This window comes from Chiloscyllium plagiosum, unplaced genomic scaffold (assembly GCF_037043375.1).
Source record: "Chiloscyllium plagiosum isolate Xiang-an unplaced genomic scaffold, Cpla_swu_hap1 HiC_scaffold_3, whole genome shotgun sequence".
NCBI lineage: Eukaryota > Metazoa > Chordata > Chondrichthyes > Orectolobiformes > Hemiscylliidae > Chiloscyllium > Chiloscyllium plagiosum.
Genome location: NW_028270141.1, coordinates 121,546,513 through 121,566,292, shown reverse-complemented (window position 1 = coordinate 121,566,292; position 19,780 = coordinate 121,546,513). Strand labels below are relative to the sequence as shown.

Sequence of the window (19,780 nt, the reverse complement as noted above, 5' to 3'; positions counted from 1 at the left end):
TATTGCAGATAGACAGGGTAATGAAGAAGGTGGTTGGCACGCTTGCCTGTATTGGTCAGTAGAGATGTCATGCTGAGAGTATACATAACATTGCTTAGGCCACTTTTGGAATACAGCCTTCAATTTTGATCTCTTGCTATAGAAAAGATGTTTTGAAACTTGAAAGGGTTCAGAAAAGATTTACAAGGATGTTGCCAGGGCTGGAGTGTTTGATCTATGGGGAGAAGCTGAAGAGGCTGGGTCTATTTTACCTGGAGCATTGGAGGCTGAGGGATGGCCTGATAGAGGTTTATAAAATCATGAGAGGCTACCGAATCATAGGGTGAATAGCCAAGGTCTTTTTTTCCTCAGGGTAGGGGAGTCCAAAGTATAGGTTTAAGGTGGGAGGGGCAAGATTTCACAGGGAACTAAGGGGCAACATTTTCATGTAGAAGGTGGGATTACCAGAGGTGGTGGTGGAGACTAGTACAATTACATTTAAACGGCATCTGGACGAGGATATGAATAGGAAAGATTTAGAGAGAGAGAGAGAGAGAGATGGGCCAAATAATGGCAAATGGGACTAGATAAATTTAGGATATCTGGTCAGCATGGACAAGTTGGACCAAAAGATCTGTTTCTGTGCTGTACACATCTATGACTCTAATTCAAACACCAAAATACATTAAGATAAACTTTTATTTACAAAAAACATGCATTAGTCCGCCATTGAATCATCAAAACCAATGTGTTTTGTGGAGGACGATGGAAAGAGCCCCAAACAAATTAGCTACCTTAAAAGTATCTCTTTCAGGCGTTCACCAAAATCTAATAATAACAGTAACAAGTGGGACTTGTCAAATTACTGAAGTATACTAAATCTGTACACATAAGGAAATTATTTTTAAGGTTTCACTCCTCCAGAAATTAAACAAGTTAGCCACAAATCTGAAGCCTAGTTAAAATGTTCTGAAGAAATGCCACCGTTCTCAATAAAAGCCGAAAGAACTGCAGATGTTGGAAATCAGAAACAGAAGTTGCTGCAAAAGCTCAGCAGGTCTGGCAGCAACGATGCAGAGAAATCAAGAGTTAAGGTTTCGGGTCCGGTGACCCTTGCTCAGAACTTCTCAGGGCTTTTCCAGCAACTTCTGTTTTTGCCACCGTTCTCAATAACTCTTCAGAGGTAACATCAGCAACATCACCATGGAATTTTCGAGTGATATCGTTCCGTGGGAGTCGCATCAGTACCTTCCTTTCCTCCAGTTGAAGTCTGAAGCAGACAGATCCTGTTTTTTTTTGTGTGTGTGAGATTGTCTACGGACTAAACCCACGCGCCCCATCGGCCCCGACTTCAGGCCTCCCGACACTCACCTTTACAGCAACCTCAGGCGCGGAGTTCAAAGCGAGAGATCCGTGAAGGCGTGACATTGATTTCTCAGGGTCGGGAGGGTGTAAATGAGCCACGGCGTCCTGGCTGGGGACCTCTCCGCACTCGCCATCCGAGTCGCTGCCACTGCCGCTGCCGTAGGAGGCCAGAGCCGCGATCGCCGCCGACATTTTTGCGGGCGCCTCACTCGGGGAAGATGACGCGCGCTTGCAGATCTCCGAATTAACCGACCTTCCCGAGTAAACGTCACAACGGTCACTGAGAGGGGCTTCCTTGGCGGCGCCTCCACTGTTCTAAACGTCGAGAATTTCAGTCTCGCAACATCATTCCCCCTTCCCCGGGCTTCAGAAACTCCTGGAAGTATTATTTACCCCACACGGCTGCAAGGCCCAAATCCCCGCCTCCAACAATCTGATTGGCTGGCCGGTGAAGGAGTGGGTGTGCCTATCACGGCACATCGCCATTTTCCATTGGCTGTCCGGCCAGTCGATCAGATGACATCACAAAACCCCGCCTTCGTCCCTACCCCCCTCCCCCACTCCGATCCACAACATTCCTATTCCGCTCTGTCCCCTCCCCCCAAAGACGGCCGGTGCCATTGGGACAATCCATGGGAGGACCGGCCGGCGCATTCAGACGTAGAGCGGTGGATGAAATCTGTTCCAATAGGCACAGCTGCGCCCGACGCTTTCTGAGCTCGGACGATCTCTGTGGTTCGGTAACCGAGTCGGCGCTATTTTGGGACTGGAGAAGCGAACGAGTCGTGCTGCCGCGGGCGCGATGTTCCCCGTGCGTGCTGCTGACGTGCGCCATTCCGGCTGAAGCGGCGGCGGTGGTGTTGTTATCGAGACCGGCGAAAACTTGGGGCGTCAGTGAAAGCGGACCGGTTAGAGCAAAGCTCGCGGACAATGAAGACGTTATTCTCCAACTGAAAGACGTTCCAAATTACTGTGTTTTTTTTAAAATAATAAATCTATAGGTCTAGATATCTCGGAAGATTATATTTAAAAAAATACAATAAAACCTACTCGAGGCCGGTAAGAGTTTACGGGGTACGTAATTTTAATCTCAGTGAATGAAATGTCGAGCTGTTGAAATTTTATTTATTGTTGCAGTGTGTGTGTGCGCAAAACAATCGCCTCACAGCAAAGGTGTGTAGGGAATGGAGGGGGGTTGCATTTAGCCATGATTTTGTTTTTGCAGCCTACAATTTACCCTTTTTTTTAATGTTTCCGTCTCCCTCGCCAATGTCTTTTCGGTGGTTGCCACAGGCCCCGGCAGGTAGAGATGGATGGATGGGGCTGCTCGGGTGCACCTGGGCTTCAGTCCCGTGTCTCTCGTTCTCTCCCGCACCACAGCTGGAGCTGCATTGGCCGCAAAAATCCCGAGTTTATCGGGAGTCCGACCTTTCTGCAACTCCGCTATAACTCACTTTTTTTCTCTCTCTCTCACACACGCACTCCATTGAGATCGTAGGTTTTGGAAACACGGATTCTTCTCTCCATTCCTCACCGCCCCACTTTACAAGACCATGGATTATAAAGCTGAGGATTTTTTTATTTTTGCAGAATTTTGATTTTAATGTTTAGGTTTTCGCGAAGCTGAATGGATTCCGTGCCCCTGGATTTCCACAACAAAGAATGAAGGGGGGGGGGGGGGGCGTGGAAGAGAAATATTTTGTGACTCCAAAATGATGGATCTTAGCGCGGCAGGTTATTTTATTTTGTGCGATTTATAAGCAGAGGCTTCCCGGTGAAGTTTTGTCCACTCACGGGGCAGTAAGTTGATGTTTGTAGGTGCGGTGCTGTCTCATCACGACAGTAACGGTCGCTCATTTGCGGCGTATCGAACACATTTGACTGGGATGTGTGAGAAACGTGCTATTTGGCAATTTTATTGCGAATGTCCACGAGCAACTTTTCAGGACTGTCTTCTTTCCTGGCCTCTTGACCTAATGCACAAAACTATTTGCCTTTTCACGTTTTTGAAAGGCTGTGTTTTTTTTTCGCTTTAAACTCAACCGCCCGCAGTACTCGATTCCCACGCCAGAGGTTGATCACAGACCTGAGCTCCTGTCTATTTCACCTCTACTTAAGACCTTCCCACATGCACCTTGCCCCTGTCTGCAGTGTTTCAGTATTTTGAGTAGGGCGGAGGAAGATCCACTATAAACGGATGGAGCGACAGCTACCTGAATGTCCTCTGCCCCAAGACTTTAATAGCACTTTGCATCTTTTTCTTTCATTTGCACTGTTTGTGCGCGGTTCGAATAATTGCTCTTCAAAGCCGAAGTGGATTTGCAAACGACTTCCAGATAACTTGATTGTAAAATAATTGTAATATACTTGAGAAAAATGTTCTGGACTAAATTGCTGTGTATTTCTGAGATGGGTAACTTTTCCAACCTTATAGTTTCAAATGAGGCAGCGTTGTCAGATTGAGCTCAATCTTGTTTCACAACTTCGTAGCAACAAATCAATCAGGATGCTCTCTGCTTTTTTCAGTGTATTTTGCAAACATCAAATGTCTGAGGTTAAAATAAAACAGCAAGCTAGGCAGCATCAGGAGGTGGAGAAGTCACATTTCGGGTGTAACTCTTAAGGACTGTGGGTGGGTGTGAGGGGAGCTGCAGATAAAGGGGGTGGAGGGGGCAGGGTGATGAAATGGAGATAGGTGAAGACAGGCAGAGGGTATGACCTGGTTGGTTAATGGGAGGAATGAATCTGGTTGGTGGCAGGGAGCAGTGGGAGGGATGGAGAAGAGATGGGAAGGGAGGTTGTTTGAAATTAGAGAACAAAGTGAGGTCTGCAGATGCTGGAGATCAAAGTTGAAACTTTATTGCTGAAGAAGGGCCTGTGCCCGAAACGTCGAATCTCCTGTTCCCTGGATGCTGCCTGACCTGCTGTGCTGTTCCAGCAATAAAGTTTCAACTGAAATTAGAGAACTCCATGTTCAGCCTTCCAGGCTGTAGGCTGCCCAGGTGGAAGATGAGGTGATGTTCCTCCAATTTGCGGTGTGGTTCGTTGTGGCAATGGAGGAGGCCAAGGATGGTCATGCTGAAAAGGGAATGGTTCGGGGAATTGAAATGGGTGTGATTTGGAGGTCCAATCAGCCCCTGCGGGCCTGCCTGAGATGCGCGGCGAACAGTTCCCTAAGTTTACGTTCAATCTCTCCAATTTAGAGAAGACCACATTGGGAGCACCTGATGCAGTAAACTAGGTTGGAAGAAGAGTTACACCCGAAATGTCGACTTTTCCACCTCCTGATGGTGCCTGGCTTGCTGTGTTCTTCCAGCCGCCTGCTTGTCTAATTTGGATTCCAGCATCTGCAGTTTTTTTTGTCTGAGGTTAAAATAAAGCACTTTGTTGCTAATGGAAAAATTTTCAACAGACACTTGCAATTATAACACCTTTTTAACAAAGGAAAATGTAGGCATGTGTTTAGGCATTATCAGATGAAACTTGACATTTAATGGAAATAGGACAAGGAGCTAATGGGTAGCTTTAAGGAGCAGCTTGGAGCAAGGCAGAAGCAGAGTGTTTTAAATATGGAATTGCAGAGCGAAGACCTGGGACATTTGCCAAAACAGCTACAAGTGATTTGACCAAAAAACTTGGGAAAGTGCTCATGAGAGTAGAATAAGAAGAGCAGAGAGTTCTTGGAGAGCTGAAGGACCAAGAAGGAACTTGAACACCAGGATGCAAATTTTTAAATTAGAGACCTTCTAAAACTTTGAGGCTTCAAGTAAATACATGAATGTCATTTGATGCAAGTTGGGAATAGGCAGTAATTTCATATGATTTGAAGAATGGCAAATGAAAGACCAACCAGGACAGCATGTCCTGTGTGGCGAACTTCAACAGTGTTACCTAAAATGGCATAATCAACTGGGACTTGAAGCAAATATGGGCCTCTCACCATATGTTCTTTTTCAATGTAAAAGTTATAAGTTTCAAATAAGCTAGCTAACTACACATAAAGGAACATGGACTTGAGAGTTTTAAAATCTTTGACTGATGCTGAAACCATTAAAGTGGAAGGGCAGCGAAAATACAATGCGGGTTTGGGTGCAGATCAGTTTAAAAATGAACAATAAAACACCAAATAAGTAACTTTTCTGCAGCATCTAAATTCTGTGCCTAATTTTAAAATCAATTTTGGCCCACCATTATTTCAGTAAATTTAGAAATAAGACTTGCTTGGTCACAACAATTTTATTTTGATCTGAGACATCTTCAGGTGAAAGGCAATCAGCAGGTATGAAAGGTAACTATGTATCTTTTAGCTTGATCTGTTAAAGCAAGTATTTGCTTTGTACCTTGAATAATTGTATCTTGGGTGCAAATGGAAGGGCATTTTACCCAATATCTTAATTATCTTTTGCTTTGATTAATTGTTCTTGTCTTGATTTCAAGACAGATGCATTTTTGTTTCTGTGCACTAGCTATTTGAAAATTGAGGCTGCTTGGTGTTTGGTAAATAATTTTTGTCTTCATTTAATTATATACAATATTATTTATTGCACATAGCTATTTGATAATTAAGGCTGCTCAGTATTTTTATCAACTTATATAATGTTTTCAACAATTTACGGTAAATACTTGTGTGTTTGAGTTGGCAGAGAATGTACACTTATAAAAGAAATATTGACTTTAATGAAATGAAAGTTTTCAAAATACTGAATATGAATGATCTCTTTAGAAATGTGACTTCTTTAAAAGAAACATCATGGAGAAATATGTGTTTCGGAGCATTGTATTGGTCATGTATACTGAAAATATATATGGCAAGTTCTTAATCTAATCTCTTACACAAACCAAGATTTTGCTGTACTAGCCTGCACTTTTTATTATACCAAATAATACTGCCAAGTAATCTTCCTTGTGAAGAAAGTTTGTTCAATATTATGCATTTCATTATCTTAATATTTAACATGGAAAAATACATTGCAGGTGAACTTTTTAGGGAAATTGGATAAGGAGCCAAGTTTGAGATTTTTTGAGGCTGTTAGTTGACAAATTTGATACAATTATCTACGTTTTTATACGTTTGTGCAGATCATTATCATGAAAGGGCAATGCTTATCCATTAAAAGTTCGTTTGCAACACACATGCAGTATTGTGAATAAGCTATTTCATCTGGCATCTTGAGTGTATGGATACTTACTTGAAATGCCAAACTTGAAATTATGCTGTTTTTGTTATTTTAATGTGTTGGATGCTTTATTGAAATGAAAGACTGGCTATTGTTATATCCCACAGTTGCTATATTGCCAATTAATGATAAATTCATTTAAAAACCATGAACAGTAATATGCCTCGGGAGGTTTGCACTAAACGATAAGACCTACACTGTGCTTTAAATGAGATAATGCCATGAGCATTGCTGCTTGTTTTGTAAAATTTAAATTGCCATGATAAATGGCCCAACTTTCAACCAATTCCTAATGTCATGACTTCTAATCACAATTAGATTCTCTCTTTCACTAGCCCTTTTTTTAAAAAATAAAATTGCAGTTCTCAGCAGGCTTTGTTATACATCCATTCTTGGATTTATTGGCATAAGTTACTTCTATAAGAGATCCTACATTTCCACTTTCCAAAGTTGAACTGTGCTAACAAATATTGATGATGATTTCAAATGGAAGTTTAGTCAGCCAGATTGCTGTGGGTCTGGAATCGTATGTCGACTGGCCCAGGTAAAGAAGGGAGATTTCCTTCCCTTAAGGACATTTAGACAACCTACAATGGCTATGCGGTCACCATTAGACAAACTTTTCAATTCAGTATTTTTAAATTGAATTTAAATTTTCTGTTTGAAACTCTGCTTAGGGTCTGAATTAACTAGTCCAGTGACATCATGATTATGCCACCACTAGTGAATGATACTTGTCAAAATAAAAAACATTGCTTCGTGTTGTTATATCATAATTCCCAGCTCAGATCAAGATCATTATCCACACTGCATTTATTTGGCTGAGTTGATTCTGATCATGTATTCTGCAGTCCTTCCAGTTAGGGTTGATGCACTAGCTCTTTGAACAATTATGCCAATTGAGCTGAAGTAAATAGTTATCTTGAACAGAATAGTTGAGAATGAACAATGCATGTCCAAAGTAACCCATATTGTACAGAGTGCGCTGGTTCAAACGTCCTTGAATACAAATCTGGAACTCTTGCCCATAATCTTGCTGTTCTGTGAATTTAAGCCACTGGGGACTGTTTAATATGGCATAGGTATTTTTAATGTCTGTTATACCATGGAACATTTGTGGCTGTGTATCAGGAGCTCAGGTTCAACCATGTTCTTTTTGTTCAGGATGTGTAAATGTCACTTGATCTAGAAGTTTTGTAGTTTGATCTTTGAGTTTGGTACTATTGTCGTACCACACACAACTATCTCATACTGGTATAGTTATATGTACTGAATGATTTATGAGTTCAACTGTGTAATCATGAATTCTATACATGTGTTTTCACAGAATTTTGTACTTTACATGTGATGTCTTGGGTTGAAATTACAATATACCTACTGCGTTGCTGTCCTGAAAAAATACATAACTTCAAAAATGTTTTGCAGTTTTGTGAGCTTGGGTTTTCTTTCATAGTGAATAGAGAATGGAGGTGGGATTCTACTTTTTTTTTAGCATTTACGTCTTCTACATAGTCTCAAAGGTTTGAGTCTTTGTAATTTCCATCCACAAAAGGTAATGCATAGGGAATCTTTAAGTATTCTGAAGACTGAGGTTGATAGATTCTTGATTACCAAAGGAGTGAAAAGTTAGTGTATATGAGGGAATGTAGGCTTGAAATTAAAGTCAGATCAGCCGTGATATTGAATGCATAGCAGGCTTGTTCCTTTTACGTATGTTCTGTAAATTATAATATTGCCATAAGTATCTGGAAACATTTGACCATCAACTGAATGTAAAATCAAAGTTTCCTTTTTTCCTATCTTCTACGCTTGGCACTCTTGAAATCATCAACATCAATGTTAACTCACCAGTTATAAATTTGTAAAATAAGAGCTTTTCTATGAGAGCATACTGAACCTTAAAATAAAACCAAATATTCACACAGGTGAATTATAAAGCAAAGTATGACACAGACCATGTAACAAGATATTAGGGGAGATAACCAGAAGTGGATTTTAAACAACGACTTCCAAGAGGAAAACAAGATAGAAAGGCAAAGATGTTTAGACAAGGAATTATAGGTTTTTGACAGTTAACTACATTGCCAGCAATTATGGCACAATTACAAATTGGAAAAGCTTGACAGGATGAGGTTTACAGATACCTTGGGGCTGGAGGAGATTGCAGAAAAGAGCAAACTGAGGAAGGATTTTAAAACACGAACAAGAGTTTTAAAATATAGCTATTACTTAAATAGGAGTCTGCTTAACATGGGATAAATGAATAGAACTTGGCATGATTTAGGACATGCTATTATGATTCCAGCTGCTGTTTGTACTGGACAAGTTAGAAACCAGAGTGAAATCTGGCCTGTTCAATCCTAACTTTTATTTTTAACTGTGGAGGTCAATTAGTGAATGTATAATATAAAGAATAAAACACTCATTAAACAAAAATGAATTCCATTAATTACATACTTAGAAAGGGATTCAAACTACTTATCCCAGCAACAGCATTCCCTCTATGCTGTATGGCTACATGTGTTCGCTCAGACATTTTGCACAGATTGCAACGTTGACTTGCAGTACCAGAATTTTCGGTTACACATGAACCATGGAGATCTACATGGAAGAAAAAAGAGAGAACACTGCCCAGCAATTTCAAAGAGCTAAATCTCAGTGAAGAGTTGGTACTATATCCACACTGAAGCTCCTTAATAAGTCTCAGGCTCGTACAACTGCCTGTGGTTTTCTTTGGATGAAGTTCTGTGCAATCACTTACTAGATGCTCTTTCCCTTCAAATATCTCTCTCTGAGACACCCAAGATAAACTGCAAACTAAACTCATCATGACTTTAGTTTTGGAGAATGCATAGTTGTTCTGAAGTTAAATGTCCATCAGTCCTGCAGTCTCTGGCATAGACCACACTGACAACCTGGCTCTTTGGATTATTGTATCTTTGTCTACCTGCCATTGATTCTTACCATAATCAAAAGCACAGTTTTCTCCACTTTTTTTGGAAGATTTGCCCATTTCATCTCAAGACTTGGAAACATCATTAAAATGCATATAAAGAAACAAGATGTAGAATCATAAAATCTCTACAGTGTGAATAGAGGCCATTTGGCCCATTGAGTCTATTCTGACCCAAGAGCATTACAGCCAGACTCAGCCTCCCATCCTATCCCTGTAATCTGCATTTACCATGGCTGATCTGCCTAGCCTGCACATCACAGGCAATTTGCCATGGCTATTTCACCGAATTTACACATTTCTTGGACTGTGGGAGGAAACTGGAGCACCTGGCAGAAACTCACTCAGACATTGGGAGAATATGCAAACTCCACAGACAGTCACCCAAGATGGAATTGAACCTGAGTCCCTGGTGCTGTGAGGAAGCATTGCTGACTACTGTGCCATCCAGGTTTCTTGATACTCACCTGTAAGTACATTCAGTAAATTAAAGTGAACCATGTATCACCCCTAAACAGACGCATTACAAAATATTATTTCAATTTAAAGTCATACATTGTTCTTAACAATGGCCATTAAAGCTTTAATTTGGGAAAGGTAGAACAGTCAAGCCTTGAAGTAACACAGGAGGTGCAGTAAAACCAAAATACCGCAGATGTTGGAAATCTGAAGCAAACACAGAATGCTGGAGAAACTCAGCAGGTCTGGCAGTAATTGTCTTAGGAGAAACAGACTTAATGTTTCAAATATTTGATCAAGAATTTGATAATCGTAGAAGAGCTTAATTTTACAAACGTGCAAACATAGAAAATCAGAACAGGTGTAGGCCACTCAACCCTTTAAGGCCGCTTCACTATTTGTTATGGTCATGGCCGATCATCCAACTCAGTACCCGATTCCCACTGTCTCCCCACACCTTTTGATCCCAGTTTCATAGAATGTGGATAAGCTTTAAACTAAATATTCAGTTGGCTTCAGTTACGTGGAAAAAAATTAAAATGGGGAAGTGTGTGGAGGGCTCAGCAGAGGTTATTAAAATTTCCAAAACAAGAACAGGATTAAGAATATTGAAAGGGTCAGGCACAACAGATAAGGGGGCATCTGTTCGATGAGAAGGGGACAGTCAATTCAGGACTGAGATTGTTGTGCTTAAATGCACGCAGTATACAAAACAAGGTAAATGAATTTGTAGAACAGATTGAAAGTGGTCAGTATGCTGTGGGTATTACAGATGCGGCTGCAAGTGGATCAGGGCTAGGAAATAAAGGATGCACGTTCTAATCGATGGACAAGCTGAAGGGCAGAGTGGTGGTTAGTAAGAAATTAAGTGAAATGGATAGCAGGGAATTATATGGGGTCAGAAGGCATAGAATATGTGGGTAGAGTTGAAGCACTGCAAAGGGAAAATAAACGTGATATAGACTGTGTACAGGCTTCCTAGCCGTAGTCAGTATGTAGGGAAGAAAATTAAATCAGGATATAGAAAAGACATTTAAGGACTATACGATAATCATAGGGGACTTCATTATGCAAGTGGACTGAGAAATTCCGTTTAGTAGTGCATCTCAAGAAAAGGAATTCTTTTTATTTTGGAGCAGTTTGTGGTAGAGGCCACTAGAGAACATAGAATTCTAGAATTGCCATGGAATGAGTTAGACTTGATTTCAGAGGTTCAGATGAAGAAACCCCGAGGGGGCAGAGGCCATTATATGATAGAATTCATCCTGCAGTTTGAAAGGGAGAAACTGAAGTCCGGTGTAATGATTTTACAACAAAGTAAAGGTAACTGCAAAGACGTGAGGGAGGAGCTGGCCAGAGTTGTTTGGAAGGGGAGCCTAACTGGCAAGACAATGGAGCAGCAATGGCAGGTATTTCTGGGGGTAATTTGGATGGTAAAGCAAAAATTCATCCCAAGGAAGAAGCAGCACACTCAGGGGAGGATAAGGAAGTCAAGGACCGCATAAAAGCATACAATGTGTTGAAGATTAGTCAGAATCCTTTTAAAAGCAGCAGAGGATAACTGAGAAAAGCAATAAGGGAGGAGAAGATGAAATATGAGTAAGCTAATTGTAATATAAAATAAGATTGCCAGAGTTTTTATTTGAATATAATAAAGGTAAGAGAGAAATAAGAATGGACACAGGACCATTGTGGGCGGCACGGTGGCACAGTGGTTAGCACTGCTGCCTCACAGCGCCAGAGATCCGGGTTCAATTCCCGCCTCGGTCGACTGACTGTGTGGAGTTTGCACGTTCTCCCCGTGTCTGCGTGGGTTTCCTCCGGGTGCTCCGGTTTCCTCCCACAGTCCAAAGATGTGCAGGTCAGGTGAATTGGCCATGCTAAATTGCCCGTAGTGTTAGGTAAGGGGTAAATGTATGGGTGGGTTGCGCTTCGGCGGGGCGGTGTGGACTTGTTGGGCTGAAGGGCCTGTTTCCACACTGTAAGTAATCTAATCTAAAAAACCGCTGAAAAATTAGACTGGAGAAGTAGTATTGAGGAACAAAGAAGTGGCAGAGAAACTGAATAGGTATTTTGTATCATTTTTACAGTAGACGACACCAGCAGCATACCAGAACTTCACAAGTTGGGGCAGATTTGCTACGTTTCCCCAGCTCCTTCGATTAGAAGTTCCAGCATCCAGAGTATTTTACTTTTATTTATGCAAGTTACGTGGCAACAATTCATGAAAGCTGTTTAGACAGCACCTTCAAAACCCATGACCATTATCAAGTAGAAGTACAAGGGCATTAGATGAACACTGCTATCTGAATGCTCCCTTTCAAGCCTTTCATTATTCTGATTTGGCAATATATCACCGTTCCTTCAGCATTGCTAAATCAAAATCCTGGTACTTCCTACCTTGCAACATTGAGTGGCTACCAAATGGATTGCAGTGGTTCAAGGCAGTAGCTCCCTACCATCATCTCAAGGTAAATCAGGGATAGACAGCAAATGCTGGCTCAGCCAATGATTCCCACATCCCATTAATTAAAAAGAAAAAAAATGTCAGGTTGCAGTATGGTTTGTTGGTGCTATTGAAGATGATATATTGTTAATCTGGTAGTGTTGGGTAGTATTAAGCTGTGTCAGCAGAAATTGCCTTTCTGGGTGGTAGAGGCTTAGCAAGTTGCTACACTGCACCTTGTAGATGGTACATAGTTGCAAAGGTGTACCATTGTTTCAAAAATCAATAGCCTGAGAAAGTATAGGCCACAAACAAAAACAGAATTGATATTGGGACCTTTGCTTTTCCTGAAATATATTAATGGTCCAGATATTGGTACACAGGACAATTTCCAAGTTTGCAGATGACACAACACTTGGAAGAATTTCAAACTGTGAGGAAGGCAGTGTATATACCCAAAAGAACATTGACAAGTTAGTGGAGTAGGTGGATAATTGGCCAATATGATTCAACGCAGAGAAGTGTGATGTGGTACACTTTGGAAGAAAATTGAAAAATAACAAAATAGTGGTGTTCAGTTTTAAAGTGGCTGCAGGTGCAGAGGGACCTGGGGGTATATGTTTGCATATCATTGAAAGTGACTTTAAAAGGTTTGGTACATTTAAATTTATTACATTGACATATGCCACTTCTGAGCTCTTCAGTATTCTCCTGGAAATAGGCTTCTAGTGACAGAAACACCTGTTAATCATTATTTTTGCTTCCTAACTGAGAATCTTTGATTGAAGATGCTACTTTGATTTTGATCCCATTAGCTTTCAATTTACTGATCTGTCTACCCATATGAGACTTTGCCAAAAGCCTTGCAGAAATCCACTTGAACGACATCAGTAATTACTCTCATTGACCTTCCTTGTTACCTCCTACAAAAAAATTAAAACATTTTAGTCCATGTGACCTTCCTGCTGGCTGTCCTGGATTAAATCTCCCTAGTAACAATTTTTATATCTCCAAATGTTTTCAATATATTTGCCCTACGCTAAAGTTAGGCTGACAGGCCTATACTTCTAGAGAAGGATCATTGGATCTGAGACTTTAACTCTACCTTCTCTCCACAGATGCTGCCAGATTTGCTGAGTTTTTCCAGCAATTTCTGTTTTTGTTTGTGGCCTATATTTTCTCAGGCTATTGATTTTTGAAACAATGGTACACCTTTGCAGCCATGTACCATCTACAAGGTGCAGTGCAGCAACTCGCTAAGCCTCTACCACCCAGAAAGGCAATTTCTGCTGACACGGCTTAATACTACCAGGTTAATAATACATCACCTTTAATAGCACCAACAAGCCACACAGCAACCTGACATTTTTTTTCTTTCATTTTAATTAATGGGATGTGGGAATGATTGGCTGAGCCAGCATTTGTTGTCTATCTCTGATTTACCTTGAGAAGATGGTAGCGAGCTGCTACCTTGAACCACTGCACTCAATGTTGTGAGGTAGGAAGTACCAGGATTTTGATTTCGCAACGCTGAAGGAACGGTGATTTATTGCCAAATCAGGATATTGAGGCACTTGAAAGGGAGCATTCAAATAGCAGTGTTCATCTAATGCCCTTGTACTTCTACTTGATAATGGTCATGGGTTTTGAAGGTGCTGTCTAAACAGCTTTCATGAATTGTTGCCTCGTAACTTGCATAAATAAAAGTAAAATACTCTGGATGCTGGAACTTCTAATCGAAGGAGCTGGGGAAACGTAGCAAGTCTGGCAACATCTGAGGAAGAGAAACAGTTAGATGTTTCGACTCCAATATGACTCTTTTTCAGAAGGTATATGGTACACTGCTCTTACTGAGCATTGGTGATGGAGGGAATGCATGTGGTTCTGGTCAAGCAGGTTGCTTTTCTCCAGGCTGCTGTCGAGCTTCTTGAGTGTTATTGGAGCTGCACTCATCCAAGCAGGTGTGGGGTATTCCTTCGCATTCATGAACAGTTCCTTGTAGATGGTGAGCAGGTTTTGGGGAATCAGGAGGAGAGTTATTCTCTGCAGGGTTCATAGCCTCTGACCTTTTCTTGTTGCCACAGTATTTATTTGAATTTCTCATCCAGGATGTTGACAATAGGAGATTCAGTGTTGGCAATGCTTTTGGATGAGAATGGGCAGTGGTTGTTGGAACAGTTCTCACTTGGCTCTTGTGTGGCATGAATGTTATTTGCCACTTTTTAACCCAAACCTGAATATTGTCAAATCTTGCTGCATTTGGACATGGACTGCTTCAGTGTCTAAGGAGCTGTGTTTGGTGCTGAATGAACATTGTGTGATCGTCAGCAAGCATCCCCAATTCTGACCTTATGATGAAGGGGAAAGTCATTGATGAAACAGCTGAAGATGGTTGAGCCAAGTTCACTATGCTGAGGAATTCATGCAGAAATATCCTGGAACTGAGATGACTAACCAACAACCACAAAAATCTTCAAAATTCTGTAGCTACAAGAGCACACAGAGGCTAGGAATCCTGCTGTGAGTAACTCACCACCTGACTCCACACTTGCCTATATAGTGCACCTCCAATATCTCAAGAAGTTTGACACTATCCAGAGCAAAGTACCCACATCCACAAACATTCATTCACTCAGTACACCAATAACACACATTGGCAGTAGTTTGCAGCATCTTTAGACAGCACTATACAAACCCACAACCATAGATAAAGCAGCAGATGTTTGGGAACACCACTTGCAAGTTCCGGTCCAAGCCACTCACCACTGAGAGTTGGAAACAGAAATGCGTTGCCATTCCTTCAGTGTCGCTTGGTCAAAATCCTTAAACTTTCTCCCAAACGGCATTGCAGATTTACCCACACCAAATGGACCTGAGCAATTCAGGAATAGAACACTCAACTGCCTTTTCAAGGGCTGGTAGGGATTATCAAGCAATACTGGCTCACTAAGCAAAGCCCAAAAGAGGTAGGCGCTGAAGTAGACTATTTGTTTGGCCCATTGAATCTGCTCTGTTATTCAGTGACATCATGGCTGACCTGATGATCCTCCACTCTATTTTCCAGCTTTTTCACTACAACCCTTGCTCTCCACAAATCTCTGTACTCCATTTATACTCAAGTCTCCTTTTGCAATGATTTAACATTATCTTGGAAGGTCTATATTAAATAAAAGTTTAATTTGGTCTAATTTTTTTTGTACTTGTAACTTTCTCAAGTAACGTGTTTAATGCGCTAGCTGCTCTCAAAATAATCTATACCTTTTTAATTTGTTCATTTCAGTGAGATGAATGCCAGCTAATTTAAAGGGGGTGTCAAAGAACTGAGCTCAAATTACAATGAGCTCATGTAATTTTTTTTGAGTCCATAAACATTTTCCATCTGCCAACTTGTCAGTTGCAGTACTGTCATTTTATGAGTCACTTTTTTTGTACATTTTGATTTTCATCAGAAATTTGAATACTCAATCCAAGCTGGCATACATTGAGGCTCCATCCACCTACTCTGATGATGTTGTGCATAGAATAGCACTAGCCTGTATTCTGCCCAATGTTTAATCTGCAAAAAATATCCAAATGGATTATTGCTGTCAAATTATATATGAATCACTGGAATTGATGGCATGTGCAATTTACTCTGGCAATAAAATGCATATTCTCTGGGATTTTGAGGGTAGGAATATCGAATGTAAATTGTGATAGTGTATTATTTAAATGGAGAAAAACTATAGAAAGCTGCAACACAAAGGTACTTGAGATAGTTCATCTTCACCATGGGCATCCAGTCCCTGTACACCTCCATCCCCCATCACGAAGGACTCGAAGCACTCCGCTTCTTCCTTTCCCGCCGTACCACCCAGTACCCTTCCACCGACAACCTCCTTCGACTGACCGAACTGGTCCTCACCCTGAACAACTTTTCTTTCCAATCCTCCCACTTTCTCCAAACAAAAGGAGTAGCCATGGGCACCCGCATGGGCCCCAGCTATGCCTGCCTCTTCGTAGGGTATGTGGAACAATCCATCTTCCGCAACTACACTGGCCCCACCCCCCATCTTTTCCTTCGCTACATTGATGACTGTATCGGCACTACCTCGTGCTCCCACGAGGAGGTTGAACAGTTCATCCACTACACTAACACGTTCCACCCCAACCTCAAATTCACCTGGACAGTCTCGGACTCCTCCCTCCCCTTCCTAGACCTTTCTGTTTCAATCTCAGGCGACTGAATCAACACGGACATCTACTACAAACCAACCGACTCCCACAGCTACCTGGACTACACCTCCTCCCATCCTGCCCCCTGTAAAAACGCCATCCCATTCTCCCAATTCCTTCGTCTCCGCCGCATCTGCTCCCAGGAGGACCAGTTCAAAATACGTACAACACAGATGGCCTCCTTCTTCAAGGACCGCAGTTTCCCCCCCGACGTGGTCGACGGTGCCCTCCACCGCATCTCCTCCACTTCCCGCTCCTCCGCCCTTGAGCCCCGCCCCTCCAACCGCCACCAGGACAGAACCCCACTGGTCCTCACCTACCACCCCACCAATCTCCATGTACAGCGCATCATCCGCCGTCACGTCCGCCACCTCCAAACAGACCCCAGCACCAAGGATATATTTCCCTCCCCTCCCCTATCAGCTTTCCGTAGAGACCACTCCCTCCGCGACTCCCTTGTCAGATCCACACCCCCCACCGACCCAACCTCCACTCCCGGCACCTTCCCTTGCAACCGCAGGAGGTGCAACACTTGCGCCCACACCTCCCCCCTCACTTCTCTCCAAGGCCCCAAAGGAAACTTCCATATCCGCCACAGATTCACCTGCACCTCCACCCACATCATCTACTGCATCCGCTGCAGCCGGTGTGGCCTCCTCTATATTGGGGAGACAGGCCGCCTACTTGCGGAGCGATTCAGAGAGCACCTCTGGGCCACCCGGACGAATCAACCCAACCAACCTGTAGCACAGCATTTCAACTCCCCCTCCCACTCCACCGAGAATATGCAGGTCATTGGACTCATCCACCGCCAAACCACAACAACCCGACGGTCGGAGGAGGAGCATCTTATCTTCCGACTGGGAACCCTCCAACCGCAGGGGATGAACTTGGACTTCACCAGTTTCTTCATCCCCCCCCTCCCCCCACCTTGTCTCAGCCGGATCCCTCCAGCCCGGCACCGCCTTCCTGATCTGCAGTCTTCTTCTTGACCTCTCCGCCTCCATCCTACTCCGACCTATCACCCTCACCTTGACCTCTTTCCACCTATCACATTTCCAACGCCCCTCCTCCAAGTCCCTCCTCCCTACCTTTTATCTTCTCCTGCTGAACACTCTCTGCTCATTCCTGAAGAAGGGCCTGTGCCCGAAACGTCGAATCTCCTGTTCCCTGGATGCTGCCTGACCTGCTGTGCTGTTCCAGCAATAAAGTTATAACTACTTGAGATAGTTGTACACCAAACACACACAGGTACAGCATGTAACCAGGAAGGCTAATGGAATGTTGGCCCTTATTTCAAGGGGGTTGGAATATAAGAGTAGGGAAGTCTTACTGCAACTGTACAAAGTGCAGATGAGACCATATCTGGAATACTATGAACAGTTTTGGTTCCCTTATTTAAGGAAAGATATAATTTTATTGGAGGCAGTTCAGAGAAGGTTCGCAGGGATGATCCCAGGGATGGAGGGATTGCCTTTGAGCAAAGGTTAATCAGGTTGGGATTCGTTGTTAGAAGAATGAGAGATGATCTCATTAAAACATATAGGATTTGTAAAGGGATGATACCCCTCATGGGAAAATCTAGGACCAGATAGCATGGTCTCAGAATAAAGGGGTGCCAATTTAAGATAGAGATGAGGAGGAATTTCTTCAGAGGGTTGAGAATCTTTAGAACTCCTTGCTGCAGAGAGCTGTAGCAGTCGGGTTCATGTGTATATTTAAGGCTGAGGTAGTTTCTTGATCAGTTGGAGACTTGAGGGTTACAGGCAAAATGCAGGAAAATGGTTGTGAAGATTGTCAAATGAGCCATGAACCTACTGAATGGTGGAGCAAGCTCGAGGGGCTGAATGGCCTATTTATTACATTCTTATAGTACACATCCAGAAATATCAAACAGCTATGAATGATTTCCAGCTGAATTTAATTATTATTGTTCAGTTACCGCTATGGAATGCTGCAGTATTTAACATTTAATTGTCACATTTGCCTATAGAACAATTAGAACACTGAAAGCAATGGGATTTTCTGGAAATAGAAAGATAGGGCTTGTATTTATGGATTACCTTTCACAATCTCAGGACATGCCAAAATAGTTTATAACCAACTATGTTTGAAGCATGTTTGCTGATGTAATAAGTTAAAAATCTCACAACACCAGGTTATAGTCCAACAGGTTTAATTGGAAGCATACTAGCTTTCGGAGCGATGCTCCTTCAGGTGATAGTGGAGGGCTCAATCCTAACACAGAATTTGTAGCAAAAATTTAGTGTGATGTAACTGAAATTATACATTGAAAAATTGATTGTTAAGCCTTTCATCTGTTAGAATACAGTGATAGTTTCACTTCTTTCATGTGTAAATCACAAAACCTTTTTTATATAAAAAGTTGCAATCTCTGGTTATCTGTTAACAATGGTGATAGCTAGACAATATGTTGAAGGTGTTGGCCCCTTGTGTTCTCTGTCTATGCCATGATGTTTAGATTGATTCTAATCTAAAAAGTGAGATAATGGAGTTTTACATAAATTCATGCAGTTTTTGAGCAAAGTACAATGTAACCCTGAAAGTACAAATTCACCCCACAAAATATTTGTGCATGTGGGTCTTTGTCTGTGTGTGTCTGTCTGGATTGGGGGTTGAGTGTGAGAAAGTGTGTGTGTGTAGTGAGTGCAGAGTGTCTTAAGTCTGAGGGGGTGCGTGGGAGTGTGTGCGTCTGTAAGGGTGTGTGTGGGCGTCTGTGTGTATGGGAGTGTCTGTGTGTGCGCGCAATGGTGGTCACCTGTAATGTGACATGAACCCAAGGTCCCGGTTGAGGCCCTCCCTATGGGTGCCGAACTTAGCTATCAGCCTCTGCTCGGCCACTTTTCTCTGCTGCCTGTCCCGAAGCCCACCTTGGAGGATGGTCACCCGAAGGTCTGAGGCTGAATGTCCTGGACCACTGAAGTGTTCCCCAACTGGGAGGGGACCCTCCTGTCTGTTGATTGTTGTGCGGTGCCCATTCATCCGTTGTCGTAGCCTTTGCTTGGTTTCCCCAATGTACCATGCCTCCGGGCATTCTTGCCTGCAACGTACAAGATAGACAACATTGGCTGAGTCACATGAGTACCTGCCATATACAAGGTGGGAGGTGTCCCCATGCGAATTGGTATCTATGTCCACACTCTGACATGTCTTGCAGTGTCTATC

General features: G+C 42.4%; 2 protein-coding genes across 8 annotated transcripts in view; one reads left to right on the top strand and one right to left on the bottom strand.

The window, feature by feature from the left end:
* The window catches only part of cdc40 (cell division cycle 40 homolog (S. cerevisiae)), a 130,637-nt gene extending 128,906 nt beyond the window's left edge, over positions 1-1,731 (bottom strand). The window contains exon 1 of the mRNA XM_043687120.2: positions 1,351-1,731. Coding sequence (XP_043543055.1) covers positions 1,351-1,536 — 186 coding nt within the window. The 5' untranslated portion in view covers positions 1,537-1,731. The remainder of the gene's footprint in view (positions 1-1,350) is intronic.
* A 167-nt stretch (positions 1,732-1,898) lies between these two features.
* The window catches only part of wasf1 (WASP family member 1), a 113,457-nt gene continuing 95,575 nt past the window's right edge, over positions 1,899-19,780 (top strand). For 4 of the 7 annotated variants that reach the window (XM_043687126.2, XM_043687122.2, XM_043687124.2 and 1 more), the window contains exon 1: positions 1,900-2,418. The gene's annotated coding sequence lies outside the window, so the exon portion shown is untranslated. Of the gene's footprint in view, positions 2,419-19,780 lie in introns of all 7 variants that reach the window. The other 3 variants (XM_087983073.1, XM_043687125.2, XM_043687127.2) reach the window with 2 other exon arrangements.